We start from the raw sequence: 20,517 nt of genomic DNA on the forward strand, positions 1-20,517 counted from the left end.
CCCGCATGCAGATGCTATAGACAGTAATTTATTAGATATGTTTTAGTCCAGGCAGAGACCCGGTTCGATGAGCGTGGTGCCGTTGCCGGGCTCGGAGATGAGGATGGCTTCAGCGAGCTCGGCTTCGGTGAGGTTCGGGAATCGTTTGTTGTAGTACTGCTCGGTGAGAGCTTTGATAAGAGTAGGAGCCTTGTCGGCAGCAACGAGGTGGACTGAGGAGCCGCCGAACCCTGCTCCAGTGACTCGCGAGCCTGAGGAGCCGTTGGCGAGAGCTATGTTGCAAATGTCGTCGAGCTCGGGACACGAGTTCTGGAAGTTGTGGATGGCCGAGTAGTGACTCTCGTTCATGAGACGACCTAGTTCTGGAAGCTTTTCCTTGATAGTAGACGATTCCAGAACAGATAGGAAGTCCAATACACGTTTAGACTCCTCATAGACGTGCAGAGAACGCTTGTAAAGTTGTAGTTTCTCGTATCTGACAGGGTATGTAGTCATATAAATTCTCTTCAGCTCGTCAACAGTCAGACCGAGCTCCTCAGCAACTTCTTCAGTGGTGTGACCATCTTTCTTGTCTCCAAAGTACTGATCAACAATCTCAGAAAGTTTCGACAGTTTCTTACGAGAATCTTCAACATCGACACCATAAGCAGGTGCTGAGGGATCTTGTTTTTCGAAATACTTCTCAAGAACACCACGAAGAGTTCCTTGTTGCAAGTTACCGTCCTTGGGAATAGTCAAGCCCAGTCGTTTGGCGAGAATGTTGGCTGCCAAAGTCACCTCGACTACTCGCAGGTTATAATTAACAGGACCAGTCTCATGTTTATTAGCAGTGATCAAGGAATTGGCAATGACAAAAGCCAATTTGGGATTGGTTTCGGGGAATGCGAATTCCTTGACCTTCAATTCAGGAACAAACGACACAAACAGAGCGTGGTTCTTGAGTCCAAAAATACTAGCCGACTGATCCATACCTCCAGAATTCACACCCACATGCTGTTCACAGCGAATCGACAGTTGAGTCAACAGAGTCTTGGAAATGTCTTTATAATCATTAGCCTGAAGAACAGCCAGAGTAGCACATACAACAAATGCAGCTGAACTACTAAGACCGCTACCAGTAGGAACATTTCCGTCAATAAGAACTTTCATACCAGTAAGACAAGAATCGACAGCAATATCTTTTGATTTCAAGTACTCTTGAGCGACTCGGAAACCGCATCTGAAGTAGTTGACCCAGTCGGATTTGGTAGCATCGATCTGAAGCAGGTCTTTACTGATGGGGACAGTTTCAGAAGGAAAGTTGACAGAATCCACATTCGACACTTCGATGGATTGCGAGTCTTTGTCCAAAGCAATTGCCATGACCATATCGGCCTCTACAGCCATTGGCAGAACTGAAAAGTACGAATAATCGATATGGTCACCAATGATGTTGACTCTTCCCGGACTTCTCAACAGCAAATCAGGTGCACGATTTCCCCCATACTGCTCGGCAAACTTGGTCAACAAGTTGCGGTACCGCGAGAACTGGGGTGTGGCATCGGCATAGATCTCTGACAAGTGCGATTTATGAGGAATTGGCGCCATTTTACAAAAATATCCCTACTAACTTGTCAACAAACAACCTGTTTCTTCACACCACCACCGGCTAAGAAACATTTCACCCCATCTTTCCTCAGTGGGTTAGGTGCGCTGCACCGATCTCCGGTCCTATTTATCCGGAGGGACCACTTCTATTTCGGGAACCGACAGTCGGACCCTGCGTCTGACCCCTGAACCTGCCTCCGGCGGCTGGGGCTGCGCCCCAGACCCCCCGGCTCCTCTCGCTGCGCTCGAGTCGGGTGTGGGGTCGCAAGCGGACTCCTGCGAAGCAGGAGCTAAGGGGTCTGGGGCGCAGCCCCAGCCGCCGGAGGCAGCAGGGGACCCTAAAAGATAAAGTCATCAGTCATTAGCGTTATAAATATAGATCGTGAGAGGTAGTTTATAAGACGATGTCGTCGTCGTTGGACGAGCTCGAGTGGTTCGAGCGGGTCGTGACGATGCTCATGAGTGAGGGGGAGCAGAGCGGCATGGACGAATTGATGCCCTGACCGACCGCGAGACTGCTGGGGGTCATTTCTTCGAATCGAGGCAGGTTGGCTACGACGTTGTTGTATTCCGGAGGACTCAGTGGCACGTCGGCGTACACGGGTGGCACTTCGTCGTCCCATGCAATTCCAAGTCCAGAATGGTCAGTTACGAGAAGGTTGAACTGCATTCTCAGGACTCGGGCTGCTCCGGTGGGCACAGAATGACGGGCCGATTTGTGCTGAAATGCTTCTTCAGAGATGACTAGTTCCATGACAAGAGTGTGTGTGACAGTCAGACCAAGTGTAGGGTCGTCGACGTTACAACAGACTCCGGCAAGTGTATGTGTTGAGAAGTCTTGTGCTGACAGCTCGATCTTGCCAGTCCCGGTAAAATCAGTCTTCCAACCGCCTTTGATCTCGCCAAAATTCAACACTCGAACATCCTCGATAAGTGGGTCTTCTTCGTCGGTTCGATGGTGCGAATCACATAGATGCGATTTCATTTTCACAGTCTCATCAACACGCCAATTGATTTTGCGCATTCTCCAGCGTGACGATTTATTAGCACTACTGCCAGATACTCCTTCTAATAACAATTCAAAGTTGAATGTCGAGTTGGGATGAATCACGGCTGGTAGGTTGACAGTGGCACTGAGTTCGGTTGGTGGGAACACTCTTACTGAAGTACGGTCAGGGCCGCCAATGATCGAACGCTTGATCTGAAGAGGTAACTCCAGCACAAAAGGAGGAATGCGCTTGTCAGTTGGAGTGGCTACGGCCTTTAAATAGTATTCAACAGTGAATACAGAGTTCTTAGATGATGCTGGCAATGATCCAGGCAGCAAATGCGAGAATGGGTATCCATGTACAGATTTGGGAAGAGAAGCTGGCTGTGTTAAGATATCCCAGCGAGCCAGCTCGGTGGTCTTGGATGTACAGTCAGAACAGGTTCTAGAATGATCGGGCAGGGTGGTGACAAATGTAGGACCTACATTGGGATCGGAATTCGCTGATGATGATGATGATTGATGGCCATGAGGAGGTGAAGATGGCGTAGTTTTAGTGGCTGCGTTGTGAGTAATTCGGACCTTTTGATACACACCCATATATACATTTTCCATAGCAAACGGTGCTGCTTGTACAACCTCGAGATCGAAAATACCACATAGCAATGCTCCAGTAGACTCGTTATGATTTCCATACAGAACTAAAGGAGGAGATTCGATGCGATAATTCAGTTTGATAGGAGGTTGAGCTACTGGCAGACGAGGTGAACCCATGGCCAACGAGTTCTTGGCGTTATTGGTAGCACTCGTTGTAGGGGACAGTGAGGGAGAACTGCCATTAGAAAGTGAGATGCCTGTGATAACATCGGCATTCTGAGAAGGGCTACCAGCACTCCTGGTAGGTCTCAAAGAAGGAGACCTGGGCTTGGTCGGATGAAGAAAATGTAGCGTTCTCATCTTTGAGGATGTGAAAATAAATAGTAATAGTAGTTGAGTGCTGACAGCTGCCGGCCAGTCTTGTTGGTAAAATGAATGTGCTATGTCCTTACTAAAGTGACTAACTATTTTTGTTCTCTGTTTTTCAAAGTTTGACTCGATTCTGTTTCAATCTGTCTAGAAGTTCTTAATTCTGAATCCTGAATCCTGAACTCTGGTCTTTGATTCAAGTCTTCAGATTCTTAATTCTCAATCTCAATTCCTGATTATCAATTCTGATCTTCCAGTCTTGTGATTCCAATATCCGATTCTGATCTGATTCTGATCTGATACTATTTCACTTCACAATCCCCGTCGTTCGCTTATTCAGATTATTGTCTAATTATTTCCAACTTCTGATTATTAAATCAAGTATTATTCAGTCCAAGCAAAGAAATCAACTGGATCGCATCATGAGTACCCTCGCGAATGCACATCCCTTTTATACGTTAATGAGTCCGATTACGGTCGACCTCGCCTGGAAAATACCGAGCAGTCTTTTGCGTTTTTTTCGCTCGTTGCTTTTTCTGCTTTCTGCAGCATCCTGTTCCATACATGCATGCTGCTCCTGCGACACGAACGATAACGTGCTTAGACTGCCTTTTTTCTCCTCTCCCGTGACAAACTAGCACCCTAGCCCTGGTGATTTTTTTTACGGAGAAAGTCACACTTGACTAATAATAAGTACCCCACTTTTTAACCACTCGTGACCAGGGGGGAAAACTCAGGGGTGGTGGGGTCGGCCTCCGGCGGCCGGGCTCCGCCCGGACCTGGTTGTTCCCACTTCGTGGGAATTGGCGGGGGGTTTGACTTTTTTTCTGGCGTGTCTGGTGTAATAAATCTGTGGTGAGGAAGTGGCGCCATGGTTATCGCACGCTCCTGCCTATCTGGCTTGGTTCAGCGGGATGACGGCGGCTGGCGGTCGGCAGGTATTTCGAGTGTCGTTGTCGGCTCGTCTTACAGCCGCTTTGTGATGATTCAGGTTGCCCAGAAAGCAGCAGCGACGGCAGAAGAACAAGCAGCAGCATCAGCAGCAATGCCACCAGAAACAGACAGCAAAAAATCGGATATTTTTTGCCATACGTTCTGGTCTCCCAGCTCAGTCGCCAAACTAGCAAGCCCCATTTCCACCTCTAAACATAAAAAAAACCCCTGAACCCACCAACCCTGTCCCCTCATTCACACTAGACACCCCACGCAACGACTCGAGCGCAGCGAGAGGAGCCACGGGGTCTGGGGCAGAGCCCCAGCCGCCGGAGGCACCCCCCGTCCCACTGTTTACTTGTTACTGCAAAGACCGTAGTCGGTACCCCTCCCGACTGGTTGCATGGTGTGCTGTACATTGCGGGGGCAGTAGCGCCATGATCTTCGCAAGAGGTGGGATAAATTATTCCGTAGCGGGGCACCAGCATGGTCAGCCATCTGGCAGGAATCTACCGTGCTAGATTCCGCGGTATATTTATGGCGGTGAGCAATATTTATGATTTAAGATGCTATGCTATTTTGTTTATGAGCAGTCTGAGTCATTGTCAGATCAATCGGTGCTAGTAGTCAAAGAGCACGCTCACTAACCTTGACTGGGATCACATCTGACTCCAAACTCTGTTTTATATCCACTATATCCACTGTCACCAGGAATGTCACCATCAGTCATCGTCATCAGTCAGCAAAGATAGATACAGTTTGGGCGGAAGCTAAAACAAAACGTGGGCCCAGCTCCACGCAAATTTCAGGTACAGTACCGTACAGGTAGCAAGACAGGTTACAATACTGAACATAAGCGGGCAGGCAGCATGCTTGTTACCCTACTAGCAGCTTCCTCCTTCCTGATTTAATTAACCTACAGCGGTCGAGGCGCTTATGCTTGACATTTTCGCGGACCCTGCAGTAACTGTCTTCCATTGTTAGAGAATATGCAAAGTTAGCTTGCTAGGAGCTCGACTCTGGGTGTTGGCGAACCTGCCAGAAAATAAAAAATAAAATAAAAATAAGTATAACAAAAATAAAAATAAAATCCTGTTTAAGCGCTTGTACACTGCACAGATATTACACATTTTTTTTGTTTTTGAGTGATTTGTCAGACAGGCAATATTCAGGTGAGTGGAAGTACTGCTGAATTAATTAACCATATTATTGATATTTGTATTTGCACTTTGTGGATATATTTGGATATTGGATATATTGCGACTGCTAGTAGTGTTACATTGGCTGTAAATGCTACTGTTACTAGGGCACTGAACCCAATTGATCCTGGTATCTAACTCTAAGTCTAGGTCGGTCCTTAAAGGTTAAAATGTCGCAATATTAGATTATCAATGATCCTCGTGGAACCCAAAATACATTAAAAATAGCAAAAGTAATTAATTAACGAAAAAGTAAATTATCCACCGACCTGATCATATACGTTCTAACCGGTTAGACTGACAAGACCCATCACTGTCAGTTCACTCAAAAAAGTAAACAGAATAAAACAAAACAACACAAAAGAAAAGAAAACAAATGACAAGTCAATTACCCCTAACTCAAAAGTTAAAAAGACATCGCATCATCGCCCTCCTCATCACGAAAATGTCACTTCAGTATAAGGCAGCTCCTTGCGACGGAAAGGATCTCCGTCAAAAAAATAGCGATCGTCGCGATGCGCGATCAGCAAGCGTTGACCACCATCTTAGGAAACCGGATGCGATACTTTTTCAACTGACAGCCAAGCTTTTGGAACGGCGTCGAACTCTCGTTTCGGGTCTCTCTCTTCTTACATCTCCATTTGGCTGGATATGAACTGCTGCGATTCTACCCGTCGCACGTGCCTCTACCACCCAAATAGGAAGCCCCATGCGATCCGGGCCCGTCTGCCTCCGGCAGCTGGGGCTCCGCTCCAGACCCTGGCTGCTCCTCTCGCTGCGCTCGAGTCGTTTTTCCCACTACTCCCTCTCAACTCCTGCTTCGCAGGAGCAACCAGGGTCTGGGGCGGAGCCCCAGCCGCCGGAGGCGCACCCGGGCCCAGTCGCTACACACCCCCACACGGCCATGCTCACCATCAGGCCATCCGAGCATAATTACGGCTCGAGACCATCGCCATGAGCTTCCAAGCTGAAATCTGTCAGCCCATCGTACCTCTTCCTAACAAAAATAGCTCTCCTGAAAAATACTCCGGTTAGGGTTACTACTTGTTTCGGCCCTCTCACCCCTGAGCACGGGTTCGCTACCCGGGCCCCTGCCTCCGGCGGCTGGGGCTCCGCCCCAGACCCTGGTAGCTCCTCTCGCTTCGCTCGAGTCGTTTCATCGACGGTCCTCGCCGTCTCCCATGAGGCTGTTGGGTCGCCACATAGGGGGGCTACTGGGTATTTTCCGTGGGTGGGGGAACATTACCCCTGAGCACGGATCACTCTACTCGGGTCCACCGCCTCCGGCAGCTGGGGCTCCGCCCCAGACCCTGGTTGCTCCTCTCGCTCCGCTGGAGTCGTTTCGTCGGCGGTCCAAGCCGTCTTTGGCGAGATTGGTGACGCACTTCCGGGTCAGCATGCGCCTGTTCCCTGACGCAACTTCGTTTCGTGAGCCGCCAATCGACAAACAGGACACCCCACTTACCACCCATTCCCATCCTGGCACCCCCGACGAAACGACTCGAGCGAAGCGAGAGGAGCAACCAGGGTCTGGGGCGGAGCCCCAGCCGCCGGAGGCACGACCCGGCCCCCCTGGTGTGTACATGCATGTATGCAATTAAGGGACTGCATGTTGAGGGACCAATTTTTCAGATGCCGGAGTTGATCCAGGCAGTAGTTGGTGATATAGGACCAGAGGGCGATGTTTTTCAGAAATAGAGTGGTATCGCTGCCGCTGCCGAGTGTCCAGCTGGCGAGCGGTGTTAGCAGACCTGCTGGTCTGTCGCCAGCACAGATGATATTCCAACAATGCCGTTATGCCTCGGGTTTAGGCTCGCTGGCACCTGCTCCTGGTGCGACCAGACAACAAAATAGAGTGGGTAGAGGTCCAGGTTCCGGCCGAGGAAAGACGTCAGGACGTGGTCAAAAGGGTCAGAAAGCCAGAGGTAAAGTCAAGAGCTGGTTCGAGGGTGGTCAGACTCCCATTACCCGACTTTTCCCCAAGGTCGGTTTTAGAAGTCAGGTCCCTAAACCAGAATATATCAACCTCGATGTTCTTCAACGATTGATTGATTTGGGCAGACTTAACCCTGCCGAACCCATTACCATGAAAGAACTGTACAGAAGCCGATATTTCGGCAATATCAAGCATGGCATCAAGATTCTCGGTGGAGATGCTCACAGATTCACAGCCAAAATCAACATCTCGTCGACGTCAGCCACTCCCAGTGCTATTGCTCGAATTGAGGCTCTGGGAGGCACATTCCAAGCCGAATATTACACACCTTTCGGAATGAAAGTGCTGACGCGACCCGAAGCCATCTTGCGGAAGTACGGTCGTATTCCACTCCGAGCCCGACCCATTGACAGAAAGAGCATTGAATTCTACAGAGACCCCGAACGTCGTGGATACCTCGTGGGCGCACCCGGCGCTCCCACTATCAAAGCCGCATTTGTGGCCCAAGCAAAGACTTTCAAGAGTCCTCTGCTGCCCAACATCGAGAGACTCAAGCTCAACGACCCCTCGACAGCGGCTGCTCGCGCATTCCAGGACTCGCAGCCCAAACAGTAGACCTGGTCGTCGTCAGTTTCTATTTGTACATAATAAATATTCCTCCTGTGTATCTTTTAGGGGGGTTTTGCCTCCGGCGGCTGGGGCTCCGCCCCAGACCCCGTGGCTCCTGCTTCGCAGGAGATGGCTGGGACTGTCGACGGAACGACTCGAGCGTAGCGAGAGGAGCAGTGGGGTCTGGGGCTGCGCCCCAGCCGCCGGAGGCACCATCTACCACCCGGCGAAGCTGCTGTTGGCGATGTTGGTTTTGACCCGCTTTCTGCGGGACTCGTCATCGTTTGGAGTGGGTGCGGCACCGGTTGCTGGTGCTCTTTTGAGATATTTGCCGATGACAGGTGAACCGTCAGCGGTTAGAGATTTCTTTTGGAGCCAGGGAGTGTCGTCGAGGTCGTCGGATGGCTGTTTGGTCTCGGTTGGTTTCTGGTCTTCGTCGTAGAGACCCTTGGCAAAGGGGTCGACGAGAATTTTGACCGAGTCCATGGTTATTGTGCGTGTTGGAACGTCGTTGGTGGTGACAGGAACTCTTTCGAGGTCGTCGAGAACACTAAGTCCTCCAACTACTTTTCCGAATACAGTGTGCTTGCCGTCGAGATGAGGAGTTCGACGGTACGTGATGAAGAATTGTGAGGTGTTTGTGTTTTTGCCTTTGTTGGCCATGGACAGTATTCCTCGCTCGTCATGTTTGAGTGGGGTGTTTGTTTCGTCGGCAAACGGTTTGCCCTCAGGAAAGGCACTACGGCCTCCACTGCCGGTTCCAGTAGGGTCACCGGTTTGAATCATGAAATGCTTGATGTTTCTGTGGAATTTAATTCCATTATAGTATCCTTGTTTAGCAAGTTCCACAAAGTTGTAGACCGCTTTAGGTGAGTACTTGGGATACAACTCTATGTTGAGAGTTCCTAAGGATGTCTCAATGCTGGCATACCCAGGTTCCAGAAACTTTTTTTGTTTGAGAAGCTTTTCAATGGGTATGTCAGTGAACGTGGATTTTGTCGAGGGATCCATTGCAGTCGATGTCAACGAACTGGCCATGTGATGTGTAGTCAGCATACTATGTGGTTTACTCGTAGTGATGACTTTGTTTGTGATACGAGAAGTCGAAGGTTCACTTGTTTTTAGGATTGATCCATTTCCTTTGACATTGGAAGTTGATTTCCTATCAGATGGAGCTGCTGATTTAGCTGCTGATTGTCCGTTGGGCTGTTGATTGGCCTTGGTTGAGATACCTACTCCTCCTTGAAGCCTGATGATATCGGCCTTTGTGAAGTCTTCATCGCTTACAAGATCCTTCATATACTTGGCTTGAATGTTGTGTTCCTTTACAGTATCTTCGAAATACACTCTGCCACTTGGTTTTATTAGCACAACCTTACTCAATGTCTGGAATTCCTTGAAACTCATAGGATCAATGTACTTTCCCTCATTGTTAACCTCGATACGCAGTTTGATCAGATCTTTGTTTGTCATTTTTTCACCAGTCACAGGATTCACACCATTCTTCCTGATATATGGCAGAATATTTCTCACATCATAAACATTGCCATGAATATCAGCCATTCCAGCATCTTTCTGAATCGGCTGTTGACTGATGCTACATGTCCAAAAAGGAAGAGCACTGACTGTACGAGCAACAGCAGTAGTCAGCCCTGAACCTGACTTCCCAGAGCTTCCAGAAAACCCTCCTGAAGACCACTCAGAGTGTGTTATATATAATTTATCAGTATTCTTGCCCATAGTTATACTAATAATGGAGAAGGTGGAATGTCAAGCGGCTTCCAGTAAATTTTCAGCCGTCCGTCTGGGTGCATCTCTGAAGATAAGATAAGATAATGCAGGGTTAATTCTCAGGGGTCGGAGTGAAACTTTACACATAAATACCTTCAAGTATTACAATAGGATCCTGTCAGTAGACTTGTTTATCTTTAAGATTAAAATTATCTGTATTTGGAACTGAATCAAACAAATTGCTTGTATCACATTGCAGCTACTTAAAGAGCTCTATCTGTAGGCTGATTAGTGAACATAGTAGCAGTTCCCAAAATACAGAACCTGAAAACCTTTATCACGGCAGCGAATTCAGCTCTTGGCTTCTTTGAACACTACCTCTACAAATTTAATTGATTGAATTGCTTTATTTTATATTTCAGAGGGTTCTTTCAACGGCAGGAGCCGCGAGTAGCGACCATATCGAGCCGTACATTGGCCCTTCACGAACTTTAGGACTCTCGACAATCCCAAGACTCCTGCGAAGCAGGAGCCACGGGGTCTCGGGCGGATGTAGTAATACCTAGTAAACCTCCCTAGTCTTACATTGATGCGCCCCACATAGTGAGGCTCTCCTTTATATCTGACCTTCCGTCCTATTCTTATGACTCCTCATATAGAACTTTAATAAACACACGATGTATAGGCTACTATACTAAGTCTAATATCCTCGACTCCTATCCTTGCAGATCTAAATCTCGTGCTAGAACGACAGTGATCCCTCTGGAGACTTAGGGTGACTACACCGGAGCCCCAGCCGCCGGCGCGAGGAAGCTGAAGAGACCAGAACCAAAAATATCACGTGATCCAGAACCTTCGGAGAGTGCAGTCACAGATGACAAAATTACTGCATTAGGAAATTTTCAATGCTGTGAAAGCGACTCAGACCGAGCTAGTGGTGAACAGGTATAGGCAGGGACACTGGGATTGGTGAAGTTAGTCTAGTGAAGTGCTGTTTCATCGACTTATTTATACATAACAACAAAAATGTCTACTGAAGCTGCTGTTTCATACGGTAAGTGCGAGGTGTTAACGAAATGCTTTTGCTCTGGAGAATATATTGGGACTAACCATGATTAGCTGCCATCATCTTGGCCGATGCTGAGGTTGAAATCACCGCCGACAAGTTGATTGCCCTTACCAAGGCTGCCGGTATCGAGACCGTTGAACCCGTAAGTTTTTACATCTGGAACTATAAAGCGATTGAATGAATGATGAATAATCAACAGGTGAATGAACCACGTTAAAGTACGCCAGATTGTCATTGCCCGAGGACTACTAGAATGAGGATTTATGTTTTGACCGGCATTTTGTAAAAAAACACCAAGATGGTCGACCTTGAGTGTCAATTCGAGTTAATTTCTACTGATGGATATGTGACAGATACGAGATAAATATACATGAGTATTGAAAGTGCTACGAGTACCTGACCACGATTTTCCGACTAAGAGAACAACTATACACTGGGGGAAATATTCGACTGAAATCTGCGATGAACTATTAATCAAATTGTCGAGGTAGCTACCTATTCTCTTAAAATAGGTGCTTGTTGCTTCACTTGTTTGGTTTATTTGTTATTTATTCAGTTTTTAAAGTTGTCGTTTGATCTTCGGTTTTCTGATTACTAACTTATTCCAGATCTGGGCTCAACTCTATGCCAAGGCTATCTCTGGACAAAACATCCAAGAGCTTCTTACACAATTCTCCGCTGGTGCCGCTGGCCCTGCTGCCGTTGGTGGTGCCGCCGCTGCTGGTGGTGCTGCCGCTGCCGAGGAGGCTGAGGAGGAGAAGGTCGAAGAGAAGGAAGAGTCCGATGAGGACATGGGTATGGGTCTTTTCGATTAAACAATCAAAAGTGTATTAATATTAAAAACTAAATATATTCACGACTTGATAATACTTGAAGATAAATTTCCTTTTTTTGAACCTTGAGTAGGGCCCAGTCTAAACTCGAGGCTTTCTATAACCATGTTTATCAGTTGGATTCTAGCGTTGCGTTATCGATGTATTCAAACTCCATCCTGTTAGCTTCATTGTAATAGACTGATATTCATTACGAGCGACTGTCTGGGCTTGTTCAATTGCGACACCTATGTCAGTGACAGAATTTTGATGAATAAGAAGAAATATATCGTAGCCCCAGGGAAATTTCAAGGAAAGAATGTTCAAAGACTCATGGGCCGTTTGAGCACTAATTGAAATTCGTCTAGTAAACTTGCTGCTCATTTCCTATAATATTGAACTCCAACTGTGACGAGTTAAGCTTTATAGCCTGTGTAGAGTCTTCAAAGAACTTCGCAGTTTATCCAATGTCCAGTAAAAATTTCCCTCCCTGCTGCTAATAGCCACAGGCGTAGAGTAGCATTCACAGCCTATAGCTTTAATGGTCTTGGTTTTTCCAAGGAACTAGAAGTTCGAAGTCACCGGCCAGAGACTGAGACGGAGCCCCAGTCAGCACCCGGACCCTGATAATCCGAAAATCCAGATTAACATCTAAAGAGCCATCATAAGCCTGCAATTAGGTAATATGAGAGTGGTCATCTTGGTTTAATATAAATGGTGCGACCAAAAATTGCGGAATTATATAGTAGATAATTTTAAAAATAATTTAGTGATTGATTCTGCTCATCTCTCGATATCGGCCATTAGCCCTCTATGAACCAAGAGAGCAATGTTTCAGAACAGCTACGAGTGGAACACGATCAGATGGGGACCCTAATTTGAGATATTAATAAGGGGTTCATTCTGGACACTTTATTGAGTGATCCAACTCATACGGTCGCCTGGAATTATTGATGTTAAAAGGTGAGAGTATTACCGGTGTTACCCGGCGTTTGACCCAATTATGGTTATGGCTTCCAAGGAAGAATTGAACCTTGGATCACCGACATTTGCCCTCTATGAACCATAAGACCACATGTTTCCGGACATCTACTAGTTGAAAACGATCAGCTAGAGACCCTACTTCGAAGAATTAGTAGATATGATCATCCTGGACAGCTTAACGAGTGATCTAACACACACCGTCGCTAGGAACTACTGATATCAAAAGTGTGAGAATTGTGAGTGTTACCCGGTATTGGTCCCGATTCTGGCTTCCAATTAAGCTGTATTTTCCGATTTGTGGAAATTAATTTTCATTTCCATTTCCACTCTCTTACTTTTATTTATCTTTTATAGACGAATTCAGAGATTTTCAGGAATATTCTAATTGTAAAAACTTAAATGGAATCTTAGGAATACTGAAGAGGAATCTAAAGAGGAACAATAAAAGTGTTTTGACAAAGAACTAAAAACTTATACCGCTTAACCGCCAGACCAAATTTGAGTGAGACTTTCATTGTATCTAGACATGCATAAAGCCAGTTCCATTTACAAAATGGTTTATAATCCGGAGCTGAACCGTTTCCCCTGATCTCGTCGAAATATCACAAAATATTCTTGATATACAAAATGGGCCATATGCCTTATCGCCGCAGCCTGCATGTCCGATAGCGCTATCAGGATCTGCCCTCATCGCTGATCGCCAACTCTAATTCTTGTCGCCTCGACCAACTCGATCTCTAAATTTAATTTATCAAGCCACATCCCCTCTTCTGAGTGATAATGGATATATCTCTTCGGATTTGATAACTTCCATAACCATGTCTTTGTCTGTTATCACGTGCCTGGGGCGATAATGCACGCGTCTGCCTCCCGTCCCTGCGCATGTGACCACCCTTAATTCAAGCATAATCTTTCCGCTTTCTGCATAATCTTTGACACAACAATATATATACTGGTCGCCTCACCCCCATTCTTTTTTCCTCTTACTTATCACTTATTCAAACTTCTCACAGCTGACCACAATTGTTAAAGACTGACTAAGCGCTAATTTTCTGATTGAACTTACATTTTTTTCAAGCAGAATCGTTAAAGGCCGAATAAGCATTAATTTTCTGATTGATTTTACAATTATTTCAAGTAGAATCAGTTATTACGGTTGAATCCGAATTGTTAATTCTTATTGTTCTAAATTATTTCACTATGTTTCATTGTCACTGGAACAAGATCAAGTCTTTGGGCAATTTGCTCCTACCTACTACTTACGTCTCGTTTCTCTTTGGTAAACATGATGAGCCGGTTCCAGAGGAGGAACCTATTATGAATGACAGATGGTCTGTTCAAGCCACTGAGATGTGGGCACCCCTTCCTTCACCTCCTCCAAAGTTGAAGGGGAGATTGGGCAAAATGAAAGAGAAGATAGAACTTGCTGCTCTCGTGGTCGTACTGGTTGGCATCATACTATGCCCCATCCGGGAAAAGGAACCCAGGGAGAAGAAAGAGGGAGAGAGAAAGAAAGTAGCCCACATGGCAGCCTCCAAGAGATATGTCGGAGAGGAGAAGGTGACCAACCCACAATCTACCTCATCAGGATCCACCAAACAGAAGGGATCCACAGAATCATTCAAATTGTCTGGAGTACCAAAGACAACTACTAATTCTCCCATTACTGACTCACCATACACTCTGGACCCAATGAAGAAAGAGAAGAAACGAACCACAATCAAGAAGATGTTCAAGAAACTTTGGGGAAAGAAGACGACACCCCAGCCTGTCACCGATACTCTTCCAGTATCTATCAAACCAATTCAGAATAGTCCCTCACCATCTAAAGAGGATCTGTTCCAAGTACCAAGAAAACCTTTTGGAAGTCCACCATGTCCCCCTCCAAGGTACCACATGGTCGTCTGGTGAATCAGTCATTGAGTTGGACAAAGCACTCTTTCCACCACACACGAAATCATGGCATCAACTAGTATCCCTTGCGTCTCAGACCTAGGATAATCGGTAGCTGCACTTCTTGCGCTTGATGTCCTTAACATGAGATGCTCTAGTATTGGCATCCCGAGTCATACTGGGATATCTAGTCTTGTCATCCTTTGTCCAACACCATTCACCGACGGTTCCCAGCCGGATTCCATTCCTACGTCATATCATTCAGGCTTCATTTCTTTGTTCTTTGTTCTTTTTGTTTATTATTTGTTATTGGCATCTGGTCAAGGGTGGCGGCGAAGGGAGCTGCCGAAGTGAGCACAAATTGCATCGTGCCCTCCAAATTTGCATCATCATTATTTCAAAGGTTCAAGGACCATGGCTGCTGGAGTGAACACAAATTGCATCGTGTCCTCCCTTCTTCGCTACCAGAGGATCTTCCATCGAGAGCAAGTTTGCATCATCCACTATTCTGCATTATCTCTCATAGCTGTTTGATTCTCTGGTAAGAAGTTGCATCATTACTCGCAGCAACTGTCCAAGCCTTTTGTTAACTTGTTTTCTCTATGTACTTTCTACTCTTGTTCTAATAAACTCTATTTGTTTATTATTCGACTATTCTTCTCTGGATCCTCCAGTTTAGACATACTCCCTATTGCCATACATAATCTTCACTTTGGACTGATCCGTCTACAAGGACATGTGTATTGTTGTTATCCGTTCTCACTTCACATCTGACAGGAACATAAGCTTCACTGAATGTGGCTTTATCTGTTATCTGTTTTGTAGAGATGGTATCCGGTTTTCATTTATAAGTGGCTATGACATAGGCATGGAGAAATAGCAAATAGATATGTTGCGAGCTAAATAAAGGCTAAAATCGGGAATAGGAGGCAATAAGTGTCATGAGACTAAGAAGCTAAAAGTAGACAATATCAATTGTAGGTTTGCTTGTGTCAAAATCCACAACATCTATGTTTACATTTTCTTAAGCCCAGCAACAAACTCTCAGAACATGGATCCTGCTAGGAGTTGCAATGGGTTGATTGCATCAAGACTACCCAGAGCCCTACGCTATGAGACAGCAACACGCTAAATAATATATTCAGTAATAAATAAAGTCATAAAAGCTAGGCTATGCACGATGTAACTTTTTGAAAAACAGTTGGATAAAATAGTCATTAGTATCTTTATCAAAATAAGTCCAAAACTTTCCAGGGGACCTATCGATTTCGTTGGATTCAAGTTTGAAGGCACATGTTTCATAGGGCTCAGCGGCCACGAGCAGATACTGATAATTACGGTCCTGTGGCATATCAACCTTCTGTTCAAAGGCACTCATAAATCTGTATCGAGGGATGACGTCGAGACCAATTTCAGGATACTTGATCTGAAACTGTAATCCCACTTGCCTAGTAGTTGGGTCTCTAATCTTCGTGATTTTATACCCCGGCCTACCTATTTTGACAGTTTTACGCACTGGAATGGCTGATGCACCAGCTACAGCACCATATGGCAGGCCAGTGGCGGGATCAATCCTTTGCCTCTGTTGTTTCTCATCCATGGCCTGACGTTGAGCCAGGTTAGTCGTATGTTTTCGGCCCTGGGTGTGAGACAAATATGAGCCTTCGGTGACGTGGGTCGTTAAACACAGTCGACATTCTATAATTCCCTGATGATTTTTGTATAAATATGGATCTAAAATTGCACGTTAGCACACACATACTTCCTGCCAATAAACTATCAAAATGTTTCGAGAACTATTTCACTTACCTTTGTCAAGATCGATGGACTCCAAAGCAAGCTGTCGCAAACGTTCTCTACGATGTGCATTTTGAGCACTCCCGCTGGCCATGCCACCGCCTCCATGTTTAGAACCAACCCGATTTTGATAATCCATTGCAAATAACTTTTGCTGTGGTTGTTCCTGACACTCTCGCCATAGAAGATTAAACTGGTGAACCTGCATATTTCACGGCTGTAGTTACCCGGATGAGGAAACTGTACAGAGTTCATTTTTGCGGTGAATTTACCCTGGAATCGGGAATCCAGACATGGAGTCTCTATCTTATCTTCTATAGAAGATTCATATAACCAGTCAATAAGGACTCCAGCGGAGCGAGAGTAGCAGTGGGGTCTGGGGCAAAGCCCCAGCCGCCAGAGGCAAGGGAGAAGGGTAGTAGGGCCCGAGAAATGGTATTTAGATATCCATTTGACTGTATCAGGAGCATTAAATTGGTATTGCTTTGAGGAGATGGTTCCAAGAGTATATATATATATATATATATATATATATATATATTGACGAAATTTTCACGAACCTCGTGTGCATGTTTTGTATGCAGGAATGGTACCCTGCGTTATATGCCGGACCAGAGCAGTAGTACGACTTGGGGACTCAACGAACTTTAGTCTATTTGTTCCAGATTCAAATCACTGGCCATAACATATTTAGTTTCTTTCAGATTGAAATTAATAGTACAATAAATACCGACCGAGCATTGAGAGATTTGGTCGAGTCCTATATAAGCATGTAGAAACCTCACCCTTATCAGGCAGATATTATGCAACGCGTGATAAATGGCGATTAGATTTGTCACTATCTGTAAGGCGATAATTTTATTGAAAATTATAAGATATCCACTGGAAAATTTGCCTGCTGTATCTATCTGATCACAGTACATGTCATCATCAGCTAGAAGGCGACGAGTTCGGCGTGGCCTGGCCCCATCTACAGCCAGTACTCTGAATCTTGTTCTGGGAAGTGACAAGCCTCGTGCTGAATGCCCTTATCAAGAAATTTATCCTGATCTTGATGTCAGAATCCCATTGAAAGTTCAGTTTACAAAAGCTGATTTTAGACCATCACGCGACGGTGATGATAGTGTGCATGAACGTGATCATAGTAATGATCATTTCACAGGAAACGAGAATGATATTAATGGCGAGAGGAATGTTCGAGGACGCGCGATAGTCAAACGCAAAAGACGCACCAATGACGAGGTGTGGGGAACGCGTGACAAACCGGTAGTTTTGATATCGGGCCGCACTCGTCGTGGAGCACTAGTAGATGATACCAGCGATGTAGGTACTAATGGTTCTGTGTCAGGTAATGATCTAAATGGACATGCTCAAGATGGCGAAATGAGTAGTCATGATGGTGCTGACACAAGTGATATTAATGGTGGAGAAGACGATGTTGAAGAAAATGAAGAAAATGATGATGGCAATAGAGAGAGTAATCACGATAATGAATACGACGAAGAAGAGACGAATGATGCTAGTCTCAAAGAAACTTCGAAAAGTACCGAACAGGCCCCAGATTCTGGTGCTAGACCAGCCAGGGTTACAAGGTCGAGCGTTAATAATACCAGCAGCAACCTTTCACAGAGTCCACTTCGACGGTCGTCGCGACGTTCTCATGTCAGTAATTATTATGCTCCTGTACTTCTACATCTAACAGGGGGTTCAAATGGCGGTAATAATGAATCTCCGGAACGAGCGACCTCAGCACCAGTTTTAAATTCAACCTCGGATCAAACAGATTCATCAAAATCTACAAATCAATCGGATAAGAATTCTAATTTCCGTGTTTTACCGAATAACGATAAAAAGACGACGCCTGATATCAATGACAAATTGCTTATATCTGTGGGGTATAAAGAGTCAAATGTGTTCATTCTTCCTGATTCTTACATCAGGACATTTGTTGCCTTAGATCAGTCAACCATAAACGAAAGTGAAGAAAGCTATAACTCTAGTGATAGCAACACAACGGTCCGGACAGGAAAAAAAGAGAGCACTTCATATTTCAACCCTGTAGAGTACGACATGGATGAACAAGATGAGCATTTTCTGAACCTGTTGAACAGTCGCAGAGAGAACCATATAATTAAACGACGACCACTGCCACCCATATCAAGAGAGCTTTTTGAGATCACTATGACACTTCTTGAAATTGAATGGATGGAGATCGAGAAGCGCATGCCCGCGAAAAAGAAGACAATGGCTGGTAAAGACTCTCTTCTTCCTTCAGATGCCACTGAAACAGAGGAAAAGTGTGTTATTTGTGACGACTCCGAATGTGATAATAGTAATGCAATTGTGTTCTGTGATGGATGTGATATCGCAGTTCACCAAGACTGCTATGGTGTACCGTTTATTCCTGAAGGCCAATGGCTTTGTCGGCAATGTACAGTTTCTCGAAGACTACGAGCTAGCTGTATATTCTGTCCTAACCGGTCAGGTGGGTTCAAACAGACAGACTCTCAGCATTGGGCCCATGTTCTATGCGCACTGTGGATTCCTGAGACGTCTGTCGCAAACATCTCGTACATGGAACCTATTATTGGAGTAGACAATATTCCCAAGGGCAGACTCAAATTAAACTGCTACATTTGCAAACAAAAAGTGGGAGCCTGTATTCAGTGTGTCAATAAGAACTGTTTCCAAGCATTTCACCCTACATGTGCTAGGAGGGCTAAATTATATATGAAGATGGAAGCTGGTATTTTGGGAGCCGTTCATGATGTTGGCTCTATGATCACATATTGTGATAGACACGGCCCACCAGCCTATAATGAGACTGTAGACGTCCGGCATCATCTTAAAGAGGCTCAAAGATATTACAGCGAGCTTCGTGAGAAACAAAATACATTTGCGTCTGGCACCGTTAAAAAAGCTACCACATCGACACCAGCAGCCACATCTTCTAAGGAGCCAAAATGGAGAACTGAAGAAGGCACACCAATCATTCCGAAGCTCATTGTCAACAAAGTGGCCTCTCGGATGATGAAGAAATTCGAGCTAGTGGAGTTTGTAGACCACTTTCTACTTGAAGTGTGCCGTTACTGGGCTCTCAAACGAATGAAAAAGGGTGCCTCTTTGATAAAACGACTACAAATAGCACTCGAAGTTCAGCCGAAAAGATCGAGTGAGGGGATGTCGCCAGTGGATGTACGAGTGGATATTGCTACCAAGCGGCAGCTACTCAAGAAAATGGAGGTGTTAGTAATGGAAGCTAATAAAATATTGGAGAGAGAGACTCTCAAATCCGAACGAACGGAAACTCAACATGAAGCCATGGATCTGGTGTACTTCCCCCATATCAATCTCATCCGGCGAATCTGGACTGACGTGCTACGGAAGTTTGCCATTCCCCTTTCTGTGTCGAAGAACTCACCCCTCTATGAAAAGCTTCTCAATCGTCAGTACACGTCCGTCGACGAGTTCTCCATAGATCTCGACAGTTTCCTTGCGGCCTTAACTCCACCGGTAACCAAACCCAAATGGCTTCAAACCAGACTGCGACAAGCCAAAGCCGCTGCCGATGCTCTTACAAACCACGAAACGGATGTTTCTGCTATCTTCGAAGTGGAGGCATCGGGTCTCGACATCCAGCGCGAAGAGTGGGCCGGAGCACGTGTGTTCCGCGAAATGAGTCCCATGTCCGACATTGACGACTCTGAACTCCAATCACTCGAAACCGAGTCGCTGGAGTTCACACTTGATGCCAGCTCGCCCACTGCACACCGACGTCCGCCGAAAAAGCGAAGACGATGACAGATATGATTTACGATAATGACCTAATTTATTATTTCTTACTTTCGCTAAGCTGCCTCCGGCGGCTGGGGCTTCGCCCCAGACCCCGCTGCTCCTCTCGCTCCGCTCGAGTCGTGCTTACGGGGTGTCAATAACTGATCACTCTGAACAGATATAAAAAGAACCTTGGGGCCCGACAACCGACTCGAGCGGAGCGAGAGGAGCAGCGGGGT

At 45.8% G+C, this 20,517-nt stretch overlaps 6 protein-coding genes across 6 annotated transcripts; 2 read left to right on the forward strand and 4 right to left on the reverse strand.

Moving 5' to 3' along the window:
• Positions 1–42: 42 nt before the first annotated feature.
• On the reverse strand, positions 43–1,587 carry GAL3 (transcriptional regulator GAL3; the record flags this gene model as incomplete). Its single annotated transcript, XM_018882503.1, has 1 exon — positions 43–1,587. The coding sequence occupies one exon, from the start codon at positions 1,585–1,587 to the stop codon at positions 43–45; it is 1,545 nt and encodes a 514-aa protein (XP_018734785.1).
• Positions 1,588–1,981: 394 nt separating this feature from the next.
• On the reverse strand, positions 1,982–3,532 carry LDB19 (Ldb19p; the record flags this gene model as incomplete). The annotated part of the gene is made up of 1 exon (XM_018882504.1): positions 1,982–3,532. One exon carries the CDS (start codon positions 3,530–3,532, stop codon positions 1,982–1,984), a length of 1,551 nt encoding a protein of 516 aa, XP_018734786.1.
• A 3,822-nt stretch (positions 3,533–7,354) lies between these two features.
• MRPL10 (mitochondrial 54S ribosomal protein YmL10/YmL18) lies at positions 7,355–8,224 on the forward strand (the record flags this gene model as incomplete). The annotated part of the gene is made up of 1 exon (XM_018882505.1): positions 7,355–8,224. The coding sequence occupies one exon, from the start codon at positions 7,355–7,357 to the stop codon at positions 8,222–8,224; it is 870 nt and encodes a 289-aa protein (XP_018734787.1).
• Positions 8,225–8,434: 210 nt separating this feature from the next.
• On the reverse strand, positions 8,435–9,958 carry CPR2 (peptidylprolyl isomerase CPR2; the record flags this gene model as incomplete). Its single annotated transcript, XM_018882507.1, has 1 exon — positions 8,435–9,958. One exon carries the CDS (start codon positions 9,956–9,958, stop codon positions 8,435–8,437), a length of 1,524 nt encoding a protein of 507 aa, XP_018734788.1.
• A 5,920-nt stretch (positions 9,959–15,878) lies between these two features.
• On the reverse strand, positions 15,879–16,307 carry AWJ20_561 (uncharacterized protein; the record flags this gene model as incomplete). The annotated part of the gene is made up of 1 exon (XM_018882508.1): positions 15,879–16,307. One exon carries the CDS (start codon positions 16,305–16,307, stop codon positions 15,879–15,881), a length of 429 nt encoding a protein of 142 aa, XP_018734789.1.
• A 1,118-nt stretch (positions 16,308–17,425) lies between these two features.
• NTO1 (Nto1p) lies at positions 17,426–20,305 on the forward strand (the record flags this gene model as incomplete). The annotated part of the gene is made up of 1 exon (XM_018882509.1): positions 17,426–20,305. The coding sequence occupies one exon, from the start codon at positions 17,426–17,428 to the stop codon at positions 20,303–20,305; it is 2,880 nt and encodes a 959-aa protein (XP_018734790.1).
• Positions 20,306–20,517: the final 212 nt, after the last annotated feature.

The sequence above is a fragment of the Sugiyamaella lignohabitans genome, chromosome A (assembly GCF_001640025.1).
Source record: "Sugiyamaella lignohabitans strain CBS 10342 chromosome A, complete sequence".
Classification (NCBI taxonomy): domain Eukaryota; kingdom Fungi; phylum Ascomycota; class Dipodascomycetes; order Dipodascales; family Trichomonascaceae; genus Sugiyamaella; species Sugiyamaella lignohabitans.